The 14,284-nt window shown below is 38.3% G+C and overlaps 1 protein-coding gene across 1 annotated transcript; it reads right to left on the reverse strand.

Moving 5' to 3' along the window:
* Positions 1-6,003: 6,003 nt before the first annotated feature.
* Positions 6,004-7,105, reverse strand: LOC110884054 (zinc finger protein ZAT10). Its single transcript, XM_022131726.2, has one exon. It carries the CDS (start codon positions 7,025-7,027, stop codon positions 6,299-6,301), a length of 729 nt encoding a protein of 242 aa, XP_021987418.1. The 5' UTR covers positions 7,028-7,105; the 3' UTR covers positions 6,004-6,298.
* Between the last annotated feature and the right edge of the window lie 7,179 nt (positions 7,106-14,284).

Genomic DNA, 14,284 nt, shown 5'->3' on the forward strand with positions numbered 1-14,284 from the left:
GGGTTACATGATAGTCCTTGAATTCGTTAATCACATGATCCGATTATATGTTTCATAGGATATTGATTAGTGTTATTGAATTGATAATGATATGAATATGTTTGAATGATGATTAATGATTGATTTGATCCGTTTTGAAACTGCCAAAACTGTTAGCAATTGTTACGGAAATCATGAGCTGCAAATCAGGAAATCTGTTACACATGCATAGTCTCGACACAGATTGCGAGTCGAGAACTCACAGTCTCGACTCGAGACCACAACACCGACACAAACAGCACAACTCGAGACCAGGGTTGCGGGTCCGGTTGCGACTCGAGACCGCCTAGTCTCGAGTGATGAACGTATGACTCGAGACCTCCTTTGTTGCGACTCGAGAACTCCCAGACTACAACTCGAGACCGCACTGTCTCGACTCGAGATCTCTAGTCTCGACTCGAGACCATTTACATGGGCATACTGTTGGACTTGCACACTGTTACGGGCCCAAGTAATTGGGCCGCACTATTGGGCTTTGTTTGTTTACGTGATGATACTGTTGAACTTGTGTTATTGTTGAACTGCCATGATCATACGTGTATGCTATGATCGTTACTTGTGTACAATACGTGTAGAACATACGTGCACTACTTGAATACGAACCTAACTTGTATGGTAACCATGGTAGGACGTAGTTGACCACCATATAGCTTAATTGAACTTTTCTGTGTATCTGCCGAGCAAAACCAAGGTGAGTTCACACCCTTACTAAGGCATGGGTTCCCAGGGTCGGGAATGGGATTGGAAGATTTCTTGTAGCTAAGTTGTTATCGGGATTACGTACTATGGGCCTCGGGAGAGGGAGGATTATTGATAGATACTGCTAGACTAGTGATACAAATACTTCTCTTCGCACACACGCCGGGAATGGCTGCGATAATAGAACTAATCTTCGCATACATGCCTGGAATGGCCGCGAACCATACACTAAACTTCGCACAGATGCCGGGTGGGCTGCGATACAATTATACCTAGTCTAGAATACTTGGGAAACTCCCACTAATCTTCGCACACATGCCTAGAGGGCTGCGATACAAAAGCATACAATACATGGCTTACTAACGAACATACGATTTACAATACGATTACTATAACTGAACAAACCACTGTGAACTCGCTCAACTAGTTATTGACTCTCTCTGTTACATGCCTTGCAGGACCTTAGGTATACATGAAGCTTGCATGGGAGGCACAGTCGTTGTGGACATGGATCGTGGACATTTTGATAAACACTTATGACAGTTGAAAACTTATTAATTACGTTGGATTTTATACTATGCTTCCGCTACTTAAACTATGTTATTTGAACACCTTTCATATTGCGGGTTGATATACATTTATGTTTACTATTCACTTATATGTTCGATATGATTGGTGGCTTGATCCTGGTCATGTCACGCCTCCAAGCGGTGGTACTCCGCGTGTGGATTTTGGGGGTGTGACATGTTTCAACCTTGGTGTTTCCTCTCTGTTCTTATGATAGATCGCCTTTTGATAGTAATCTTCTTTAAACGGATTAGCTCTTTCTTCAACAGCAGAGTTTCTGCATTCTCTTTTAAATGACCCTTTTGCTTGCATTTGAAGCATGTCACTTTTGATTTGTCGAATCCCAGCTTTGTTGATGGTCCACAGATTGATTGTCTGCCAGTAATATCCATGAACCGCTAAGCTCTTCGAATGCAGCTTGCTAAACACCATCTCAGATCAATGAGCTCCATCTCTTCTGGATCGATCTGGTCGTAATCTTCCTTTGTCAGTTCGGAATTTCCAATTTTCGCAGCTACCAGATCTTCGTAAGATTCTAGAATGGATCCAAGAAGACTCATTTGCTGTTTAGCAGCGTTGATGTTCATTGACGGAGAATTCTTCAGCTTTAAAGCGATGTTGCAAAGAATCTCTTCAGGTTCTTTAGAGTTTGATGTTGTTGACGATGAATCGTAGCTTGACAAGCTTTTCCATGAGTCTTTTGTCTTTTCAACACTGTATGCAGTCTTTATCGGTTCACTAACTGTCACCGAAGGTACACTTCCCTTGTAGTAAAGACCGACATTCTAGTGATGCGAAGAACTGCTCATCTTGCTTTGCTTTTGTAGCTCAAGCTCATGACTTTCTATCTTTTCTATCAAAACATCAAGAGTAATTGTATCAAACAGCACATCATTTTTCAAAATAAACACAAATGTTTGCCACTGACTAGCTCGTGGTAACGCTTCAATGATTTTATCAATGACTTCTTCTCGTGTTTTTACTATACCAAACCTATCAAGCTCAATTTTTAGGTGACAAAATCGCTCAATCATTTGCCTCACAGACTCTCCTTTTAAACCGTTAAACAAATCAAATTCTTTTTTAAGTAAAGCTATTTTGTTCTTTTTGATTTGTTTACCCCCCTCAGCTTTAACCCGTAAAGCTTCCTACACTGATTTAGATGAACCGTCATGATTAAGCAATGCAAAAATGTCATCTCTAATCGATTGCTGGATTAAGGAAATCATTCGTTGGTTGTATGAAAAGTTCTTTTTGTCGTCACCGGATAAGCTTTTGAGTGGAATCTCTTCGTTTTTGTCGTTGACAGGTCTATCGTAACCAAACTCCATACAAAACCAACTTTCGTGTGCATAGGCTTTGGTCCAGTTGATGAATCGTTCTTTCCACCATGTGTAATCTTCAATACTTTCGAGCTTTGGTGGTTTTGAATGGGTTCCGTAGAAGTTATCATGCTTAATATTATCACTGATTGCTTTTGTTATGGTTTTTCTGTAACTGTTGAAGTTTCCGAAGATTCTGATGTGAACACATTGTAGAACGTGTTATAAAATTCTTCACCCATGACGTTCCTTATTTATCACCTTGAATCACCTGCAAATGTACAAACAAACAATCAGTTTAAAAATGTACGGACAGTTGGATCGGATGAGTGACCGATCGAACGGGGTCAACGAAAGTCAAATGTATGACTTTGGATATTTGGAATCTGTAGGATCGGTTTTCGACTCCGAACGATTGCGTATCGACACGTGTGACGTGCGAAATCCGTACACGTGCGTGGACTGAACACGAGAACCGTACTAAATCTGTGATTCGATTAAAGATCTGAAAACGTACAAGAAACGTGAATCACCTTGCCACTTTCTCTCTCTACTTTCTCTCTCTAGCTCCAAGCTCTCCAAGTCTCAAATGTGGCAAAAGTTCTAATTCTAACACCTAAGTGTTCTATTTATAGGCCAAGGTGTTTAATGAGATTTCTCATTAATTACAAAAATGCCACCTTGCCTTTTCCCTAAATATTACAATATAAGCACTAGTTTTCTTCAGATTCTGCTACGAACTGGATTGACGAAGGCGATAGACATAACTGCACTAACAGAATCTTTTAGTAATTATTAATTTATAGTTTCGTTGGGACCAATTTATATACACTGGGATTTCAAAAAAGTTATTATCTTATTATTATATTGATTGGGGTCCATTTTTGTACCGGTCCTAAGTTGGGACTGGGCATATTTTTAATTTTATCGAGGTTATTATTTTATCGAGTATTAATTTATAGAGGTTTTACTATAATTAACATAATAAGTAATAACATATGGGCATGGGGTTGGGGCCGCGGATGAAACATATGTGTTTGCTCCAACGTTAAGTTGTTCAAAAACCTTAAAACACCTTGAATGTGTACCGTCAGGTGGGTCAGGGTATTGGTGACCTTGATCCCGACTACAAAAGTGGTAGTGTCAAATTTTATTCCGACTACAAAAGTTAAATTAGTTGTGTCAGGTTGAATTGTTCAAAATATTCCCAGTAATAAAAAACTAATCAACCGATTTTAACCAAAATACGTAAACTAATCAACGGGTATTAACCAAAATAGCTCAAATAACAACAATAACTACGAAAATATATTTATTAATAAACAAGTATTAACCAAAATAGCTCCAATAACAACAATAATTACCAATATGCAGAAACTAATCAATCGGTATCAACCCGTATTAACCAAAATAAGTAAACTACCTCCATACCATCATGGTAATCGTAGCTAGCTTGAACTTGAATCGACATCGATGAGCGACGGGTGCATGGATCGGGTACAATGGGTTTGGGAGAGCTCCGACAGGTGTATGGTGGTGGTTTGGGGGTTTGAACTAAGGTCAACGGTCAGAGACGGGATTTGGGTTTGGTGGGTTTGGTTGCCGGCAGACGAGATCGGGTACAATGGGTTTGGGACACGGGTGTACGATGGTGGTTTGGGTGTTTGAACTGAGGTCAACGGTCGAAGAAGAGTTTGAGTTTGGTGGGTTTGGTCGCCAACCGGGATCGGAGGTGGGTTGGGTTTGGTTAGTTTGGGCGTTGAAGACGAGATCGAAGGTGGTCATGGTGGTTAGGGGTTGGCAGTTGTGGTGAGACTGTGTGGCAGTGATGGTGAGACGGCGTGGCAATGGTGGTAAATGACGAGACGGGAACGGCCGGAGAACAAGAAGTCACCGGGGAAGAAGGAGAAGTGTGTGGGAAAATGTTGGGGACTCAAGTAGTAACGAGGAAAATATAGGAAGGTGTGTGGTTGTTAATGGTATTAAGTAAAGGTTAAATGACAACTTTGCCCCCATCTAGTAATGTGAATTTATGGTTTTGTCCCCATCTTAGTTAGGTTTTAACTGAAAAACTAACCCAGTTAGCTTTAGGGGTGCGAAGTGTAGCGCTTTTTATAAGTTGGAGATACAAACATCTAAAATTTCAAAACGAGGACTCAAACTGAATCCGCTCGAAAACCACAGGAAAATAAATTACAGGTTACTCTAAAGTGAAAAAATGTATTTGTATTTATTCGTTCCTTGGTCGATTAGTCAATGCTTTCTTTTTTTCTTCTAAAGTTTGATAGGGATAATTCATGATAGGTCAATTAGTAATGCTACTAGGTAAAATATAAATCCTAATGAATATGTATCCAAATATACATGAATCTAAATCTAAATCTAATCAAAATAAATAAATATAAGAGGGGTAGGGACGTCCATCACTTATCATTCATAACAGCCAATCAAGTTTCGTCATATCATCAAACATTATTTCATCACTAGTGATGGATTTTAGTGTAAATGTCCATCACTCACCACATCTAACAATTTCCCTCACAACCCAACAATTTCCCTGACATAACATTCTGCAACTTCTTCACGTGATAATGGCCACGCGTTGTCGGATTCATTCGTGAAAACAACCACCGGCGGCGGTGTTCCACGGTAATCCACGCGTGGTGGATGGATGATAACAGGGCGCCCCATCTCCCTCAAAGAAACGCATAGTAGATAAAAGAACAGGCAATGTTCATATGCATTCACTTAAACGAGTACTTTTTTATTTTTTGCTGAATGAATATTTTTTCTAATGTCTTTCTATCTTTTAAATAAAAGAACATAAATGTCTTCCATTCTCAATTTTTAACCAAAACTTTATCTTTTAACATAAACCCCGTTGAATTGGGAAATTACTTAGGTTATAGGGTGTGGTCATGATCCTCATGGTCTTCATGATCCTCCACATTAGCGCCATGTCACTTACTTTTAATTCATCATTCGAAACCACTACCCTAAGCGTATGGTCATGACCCAAACCCATTATTCTATTATTTTAATTTATTTGTAAAAAAGGAAAAAGGAATATTAAAAAAGGAAAGGAGGGTCATGGTTGCCATGGTTTAATCCATGCCAACCATGGTGGATGAAACAAGGAGATGGTGTAGCAATTTACTAATGATCCTACATGGCAATTAATGACTCAACCATGTCCCCACACCTTTTAGCCTTAAATTACTTGGGATAGACTTTAGCAGTCCCCAGTTTATTCAGGGTCTGATTAGGTAAGATTACAACACACGTTAATCCGTTATCCTTTGACCTAAATTTCTGTTGCCGACCAATTATTACACGCCACGCATTCTACATATTGCGTAAATCACAAGATTCCGGCGAATCGGAAAACAATCATTATCAACCAACTGAATTACACAAAAAAAAAATCAATCAAATTAAATTCAACAATTATTTACAAAGAATCAATATCTCTGTATCAAAGAACTCGACTAGACAGATTTCTAAACATAAATTCCCTAAACTATAAAACAATAATTCATAATCGTAAAATTTAATAGTGCGTGTTGATCTGTGGTTAGGTTTTGAAGTCAAGTCTTCCTGAAAGCAGCGTCTTTGTCCAGATAAAATATCGGTTTTCCCACAATAGTTTTACTTTTACTGTGAGTAAAATTTTACTGGGTACTGTTGTTGGTTTTCTCCGTCTTCACCGCCAGAAACATTCTTGACTTTTTGGCGGGGTGCGGGCTCTCAACCTCCTCGTCAGCAAACCCAGGGAGAAACTCGGGCATGGCGGGGAGGTTGAGGTCAAACCCGCGTTGACTATTGGTAGACCCAACTCCTTCGGATGATGTCACCCCACTGCTGGCACGGCCGCCACCGATAACCCCTTCATAGTGGCGCCGCTTGTGTCCCCCCAACGCCTGTCCGGTGGGGAAACACCGGTGACACACGGAACACTCATGACTCCTCCCAGTTCCGTGTGTCCCGCTAGTAGAAGAGGTTGTCGGTGCGGTTGGTTGCTCAGTAGTTGTTGTTCCCTCATGTTCGGGTAGATTTTTTCGGTGGCTCGCTTTGTGGCCACCGAGCGCTTGGTAAGACCCAAAGGTCTTATCACACACGCTACACTTGTAAGCACCTTGTTGTTGTGGTTGTTGCAGTTGCAGTTGTTGTTGTTGCGGTTGTTGCGGTGGTGCAGTAGGAACCGTGTGTGGGTTACCGCGAGAGAGTAGCATAAGGCAGAACGCAAGATACTCTTCCTCGGATGGTTGTTGGTCGATACGAGGTCGTTTTGATCTTTTGCCTTTGGTCCATGACTCTAAATAAGCTAAATGGTTGCCGGAATCTTGTCGGAATAAAGGAGTGGTGGCTGTTGTTGGAGAATTCAAAGCTTCAACTGCCATTAGAGTTGTTGGTGAGTGATATTTTTAGAGAGAGAAAGTAGGAGAGAGAGAGAGAGAGAGATGGGAATTGTGTTGAGTGAAGAGTGTGGGGTGAGTGAGAGGTATATAAGGGAGGGTGGCGGTGGCGGGTGGTGGAGGGTTGAAGGAAGTTGCGTGATAAGTTGAAGGAAAGTAGGCCATTTTTTTTCATTTTTATTATTAAAAATGGGTTTTATTTTCTTAAATTAGGGACTAAGAGTATTTATTTAAATAAGGGTGTGATTTAATATATACGTCACAAATAAACTGAAAGAAATCTACTACGGAAAGTTATGTACTTGTATGCAATCTTCTTTTAAGTAATGAATTTAAAAGTTTACTTTTTATTTGTATATACTTGATATATTTAGGGTCTAAGGAAACGCCTCCTGATAGAGTTAGGGGCGGAGGTAGTGCATAAGGAGAGGTAATTTGACTTATCTTTTAACACCGTTTTCGTAGTGTAAAAATAGCATTTAACTCCGTCTATAAAATGTAAAATTATTATTTTTTAGAGTAAATTTTCGTTTTGCTCCCTGTGGTTTGGTCACTTTAACGATTGTGCCCCAAACCTTTAAAAATAGTCATTTTCCTCCAATAGTTTGCTATGGTTTTTCCATTTTACTCCCTGCGGGTAGCAAAATGGAAAAACAGACAATTTGGATGGTGTTAGAGGCGGGGAGCAAAATGGAAAAACCATAGCAAACTATTAGAGGAAAATGTCAATTTTTAAAGGTTTGGGACAAAACCGTTAAAGTGACCAAACCTCAGGAAGCAAAACGGAAGTTTACTCTTTTTTTTATACAAAGGATACCTCTCCATCAGATTTACATAGTTTAGAGTGTTAGCTTTTCGATGTACATTTGGGGACACAACGAAAGGTATAATCATGAATCTCACAATTAATTAAGAGCATGATTAAGTAATAAAACGACCATCAGACTTACATAGTTCAGTGAAAAAAGTTGACATTGTCTACGACCACACTAGATGGCTAGTCATACAATACACTTTATCGTATTCAGATATGTTCAAGCTCCTTGTGAACATACTTGATCTATATGAAACATGCAATTTATGGTCAACTCAATAATTGTTTAAAATACATTATTGCAAAAATAAAACACACAATATTGAGAACTTTAATACTATTAATTTAATAATTTTAAATAAATGTTTGCTTCTTTTTAAAAAAGTATAATTTAATTAGTAATATAACAAAACGGATATAGATTGGAAGTTAGGGGTTGATTGTTTCCTGAGTGCCAAGTGGTGGAATATCTTGGAGTTGTGTCAGCTCAAAATAAAGAATGGACTAGAATCGGCATTGAAGCTTTTCCATGTTGTCCACACCTTCTAAGATACAAATATGCAATATTTTATATTTAATTTTACTTTTCAAATAATAAACTATGTTCATATTACATGAATTTAATTGAAAATAATATGTAATTTCTTTAACATGTTGTTCTCTGGAAGCTAGAGAAATACAAAAGGAACTTTGGATAGTAAAGGACATATTCAAAGAAGATTCTAAAGACTGTTTGGAAAAGTCTTATGCTATAAAGGAACAAGTGGAATTGAACAATCAGTTGACCGATAAACTATGATTTGCTAGTAATTTGGCAATATTTGATTTCATAGAAGTTGCTATTGAAATGTAACCCTATTGAAAACCGGATGATATATTAAACCGTTTGACATTTAGTTTATTGGTTAACCGTAACCATTTTGAAAATTGGATGTTGTATTGAACCGTTTGACATTTAGTTTACTGGTTAACCGGTCTAAAATAAGCACCTATTTTAAGTTTCATTGTACCCATATTAGTTATTTTTGTTATTATTTTTAAAAACTATGTATGTTTGTTTTCCGATCATATGTTAATACATCATGCATAAGCGTGTGCGTGCACACTTGATTATAGACCATATTTAATAAGCATACTTTATATGAGAACACAAAAAATTCGTTAGATTAGTTGGTGAAGGTCATACAAAATTCCATTACATTGCTTTCATAACTGTAAACACTACATAACATAGAATTCATGGTTTTACAACATGAAATGAATTTGTTACACACAAGTGATTGTAATTATCACCTAGGTGATCCAATCATTGGTGTTAGAGAGGGAGGGTGTCACTCAGAAAAAGGGTGGCAAAGTATGGATATGAACTAGAAAAATATCATGATTGTTGTAACACCTGAGAGGCGAGAAGGAGTTGTGGGATCTTAAGGCCGGACTTTCACAAAAACTAAATCGGTCATACTTACTGAAAACTTATTATCAGTAGTAAAAATGGGATACGAACACTAGGTTTTTATTAAAATGGGAGTGACATGAACATTGATAAGGTGAAGAGATGACATGGGCTAGACTAGTTGATTAAAACACAATTCCAATTATGAAGTGTTGGATGGTGTTGGGACAATGTTTGTCTATTGGAAAACTTTGACAAGTTGATTAAAACACAATTCCAATGATAATGATAAGGCTTTTTGTCGCTTGATTTCGTGCAATAAACTATGATCTAAGAAAAACGGATTCGCGATGGGGAAAGGGGATTAGAGATATTTGTTTGTGTGAAAGTTAGAAGAAGGGTAGAGTATGAGCTCTAATACAATAAAGGTTTGAATTTTTCTCATTTAAAAGTAGAACATGTAAAAGAAATTTATAAACCAAGGAACATTGAAACCTAGGGCCACACTATTCAATGGTCCATCCTATAGTGATGTTTAAGTTGGGAACAAGACTCTTTAAATAGCGCCTCAAGTTTGGTTCTCATAAACATCAAGTCCTTGAGGGACCTTGCTCATAAAAAGAGGCTCATGGTTAGGTCGATTAGCTGACTAACATGAAATACACCATTTCATACAATATAGACACCCCATTTTAACATCACTTTTTTCCAACAATAAGTACACATGCTATACTTCATTCATCACATTTCAAAACGAACAACTGTAATTTGAATTCAATAATTAAATATTTGTCTTTAAAACTTGAAATTCACAACATATATTTGGTGTCGAAGAAACGACCGTATGTGTATATATACTAGGTTAAATACCATGTAGCATAGTGGTTGTAAAACACATATCCTAAAATGTGAAAAAGACCTATAAAATTAGGTATCTTTTAAAAACACTTAATAGATACATGTAACGGTTTAACTATTTGATAAAACACACCATACTGTAATTCAATTAAAATGCATACAAAGATAAAAATAAAATATTGTATTTATATGGAAATTACATCGAAACAGAAGATAAACAGACAACAAGTTGTGCCGCTAGATAGGGAAAAAATATTGAAAACGATATATTGTATACATAAATAACTAAATTTTTAAAAACTTTAAATATTCAAATAGGTTTGATATCTCTATTTGAAAAATGATCCCTGAGATAGTGGTCATTTATTTGGAAAAAAAGAGAGAGAAGATGAAAACGAAGTGAGAAATTAGAATTTTGCAATCATAAAAATGTATCACATGGCACAACATTTATTTATTTATTAAGTGTATGTATATGTATGTTAAGAACTAATAAAATCAATAAGTTATTATACATTTATATTTTAGTAATGTATAATTAGTTATTTATAAGATAAATTATTTTAAAGATATTTTAACATTTATTCATTGTGTATAAAATCCCAAAAAAGAATTTATACATCACAGAAAAATTAAATTAAAATTAAAATTAAAAAGCGATTACAAAGAGTATCAAGTAATAATAGTGTGTCACAAGCATTTCGCGGAAACCGGGTTCGTGACTTTGACTGAAGACCGGGTCGAAGTCAAACACAGGAAACCGAGTAAGCCGACGCCAGGATAGAGCGCAGCCGGCAGCAACTATGATACATGTACCTAATTTTGGATGTTTTTTATGTTTTGTGGGGTTGTGTTGGTCAACTACTTTGTTCACATTATTTTTTTTTTTTTTTTTTTGAAAAGTGAACTTCATTAACCGCAAAAACTACCTCAAACTGAGGCAGCCAAAGACAACACTACAGAATTACACATTTACAAACTTACACCAATCACCCCAAGACGTATCTACATTTTTATTCCTAGTCTTATACCACAAGAAACCTAACTTCTTAACTTCACCAATAATGAACTCAAGTTTAGCCTCTTTATTCTTGAACCTCGCTTCGTTTCTCGATCTCCAAATGGACCAACATCCAATTCTAATGAGACCCTTTAAAACCTCTTTTTTCTTCCCGTCCAAACCCGCATGATTGTGGACCTCAATTAGATCCCTAAAGGAGAACACTACCAAAGGCCGGCACTTACACCAATTGCCGATCCACGACCAAAGCATTGAAGCAAAGAAACAGGACGTGAACAGGTGTTCGACGTTCTCATCTCCATCACCACATAACCTGCAAATCGGACTCCCAACATCGATGTTTCGTTTGATTAAAGCATCAACCGTGGCAATCCTATACATATCCGCTCTCCAAATGAAAAAGTTGCATTTTGTGGGAATCCACTTGCAACGTTCCGGCACGTAATTATCCGTAGTGATCCTGCTTTTATCGAGTAGACTCCTCACCGACTTAACTGAAAAAACTTCCTGTTCCCCGTCTTCAGAACCGACCCAGAACCATTTATCGCTATTTTGATTTAAACTCACCTGTAACAACATTGTACACAGCTCAGCGAGTTCATTTACTTCAGTTTCAGACCCAACCGGGCGCTTCCAGCTCCAATTAAAATGGTTACCGGCATCCCAATTACCGACACGGCTTATGACCTTGCAGTCTTTGACATCCTCGAGCCTGAAGAGGTTAGGGAATTGCTCCTTCAGCGGCCTGTTCCCGATCCAATTGTCCAGCCAAAAGGCTGTGTTACATCCATTACCCACTGATGCTTTGAACCTCAATTTTAATGCGGAGCCGTTGATGATCGGTTTATTGATAACCTGCACTATGTTAAACCAAACCCCACCAAGAGACCTTTTAAACGGAATAGACTCACCATAGATTCTATTTCTATGTAATGCCTCGATAGTTCTACACCACAGCTTGTTCCTGTTAGATAAAAACCTCCAACCCCACTTGGAAAGAAGGGCTATATTGACGTTAATAAGCTTGCTCAGCCCTATACCACCGTTAATTACAGGAAGCGTTACTCTTTCCCAAGCCACCCAGTTTAACTTTTTTAAGGATCCGTCTCCACCCCAAAGAAAGTTCCTCATTTTGGCTTCTAAATCCTTGATCACTTTGACAGGCGCTTTATACAAGGAGAAGTAATAATTAGGCAAGCATTCTAAAACCGACTTGATGAGGGTAATTTTCCCTCCAAACGACAAAAGACTCGCCTTCCACTTAGCTAATCTCGAATCGAACACATCATACACAGGTTTCCAGTTTGCAATCCTGTTCATATTGGCTCCAACCGCGAGACCAAGGTATTTGAAAGGAAAAGATCCAGCTTGACAACCCACAATACCGGCCATGTTCGAAACCGCAACCGAATTAACACCAATAGCATACAAATTCGATTTGTTAATGTTAATCTTAAGGCCCGAGCATATATAAAAAACCCGAAGGATGCGAACCACATTAATAATATTCTCAGACGACCATTCCCCGAGGATAATGGCATCATCTGCATACAACAAGTGGGAAACACACGGGCCATTTGGGACTTGAAAACCCGAAAAAATATTTAAGATACCAGCCTTATCAATCAAACAGGAAAGAACCTCCATAACCATAAGAAAGAGAAAGGGAGAAATAGGATCTCCCTGTCGAAGACCTTTATGGCATTGAAATTCGAAAGTAGGCGACCCGTTGACAAGAACCGACGACCTCGCCGACTCCAGAATTCCTTTTATCCAGGAGCACCACCTACCCGGGAACCCCATTTGACCCATCGTATCAATTAAAAAGTTCCAATTTACGTTATCATAAGCTTTCTCAAAATCGATCTTCAAGAAGAAAGCTTTCTTTTTATTCTTTTTGCCCCAGTTAGTAATCTCGTTGATTAAAAGAGGACCATCAAGAATATAATTACCTTTAATAAACGCCGATTGAGATTCCGATATAACAGACCCGATTACCTTTCTGAGCCGGTTAGCTAAGACCTTGGAAACAACCTTGCTGATGACGCCAATAAGATTTATAGGACGGTAACTGTTCAGGTCCGAAGCATCCTTGGTTTTAGGGACAAGAGTTATGAAAGAGCTGCCACATCCAATGTTGATCGAGCCGTTCACATAAAATTCATCCATAATATCTTTAAAATCCTTTTCAAACAGCTCCCAAAAACTCTTCACAAATTTCATATTGAAGCCATCCGGCCCGGGCGCTTTATCGTCTCCACACTCATTGACCGCATCTTTAATTTCAGACAAAGAAAAGGAAGCAGTGAGCAAGTTCTTCTCCTCCTGGTTCAGCTTCTTCAAGTTGTCACACACCAGATTAGGCCTGAGACGGAATTCTTCTTTAAAGCGGTCTCTAAAGAACTTCATAACTTCACTTTTAATTCTATTCGGTTTTGTAACCCAGCTGCCATTAAGGTTCAGACCCGGAATCTGATTGGAGGCCCGTCTCAAATTAACATGAGAGTGGAAAAATTTGGTGTTTTCATCCCCGTCAAGCGCCCACCTCGTTCTCGATTTTTGTTTCATGTCCTCACACTTATTAGAATCGAACTCCAACAGCACTTTTTTGTTTTCCACATACTCCCATTCCTCAACTTCACTTAGATCACGCTCCTCCATAATTTTTTCAAGAACCTCTAACTCTTCTTCCGCCTTGAAGACTGATTCACCTTCTTTTTTCGAGATTTCTAACCTCCAATCCTTGAGAGCACTCCTAACCGCGTTGAGTTTTTTCATCAACTTCAAATCGGCACTACCACCTACCTCCTGAACAGCCGCGGCCTTCTCAACCGTCTCCTTAAAACCACTTTTCCCCATCCATGAATTATAAATTCTAAACGGCTTGGCTCCATAATTCTTTTTATTAATCGTGAGCAACAACGGGCAATGGTCAGAATGAGAGAATGGTAAACCCCTCAGGCACGCTTCCGGCCACTGATTAAAGAAGTTAGGACAAACCAGAAATCTATCAATCTTGCTAAGTTTCCTGCCATTATCCCTAACACACGTGAACTTCCTTCCTTTTAGCTCGTATTCCAACAGATCACCGTCGTAAATAAACTCATTAAAATTCCTGGCGCAAGCCGATTTAAAGCTCGAGTTTTTGCGTTCATC

The sequence above is a fragment of the Helianthus annuus genome, chromosome 2, assembly GCF_002127325.2.
Source record: "Helianthus annuus cultivar XRQ/B chromosome 2, HanXRQr2.0-SUNRISE, whole genome shotgun sequence".
NCBI classification, from domain to species: domain Eukaryota; kingdom Viridiplantae; phylum Streptophyta; class Magnoliopsida; order Asterales; family Asteraceae; genus Helianthus; species Helianthus annuus.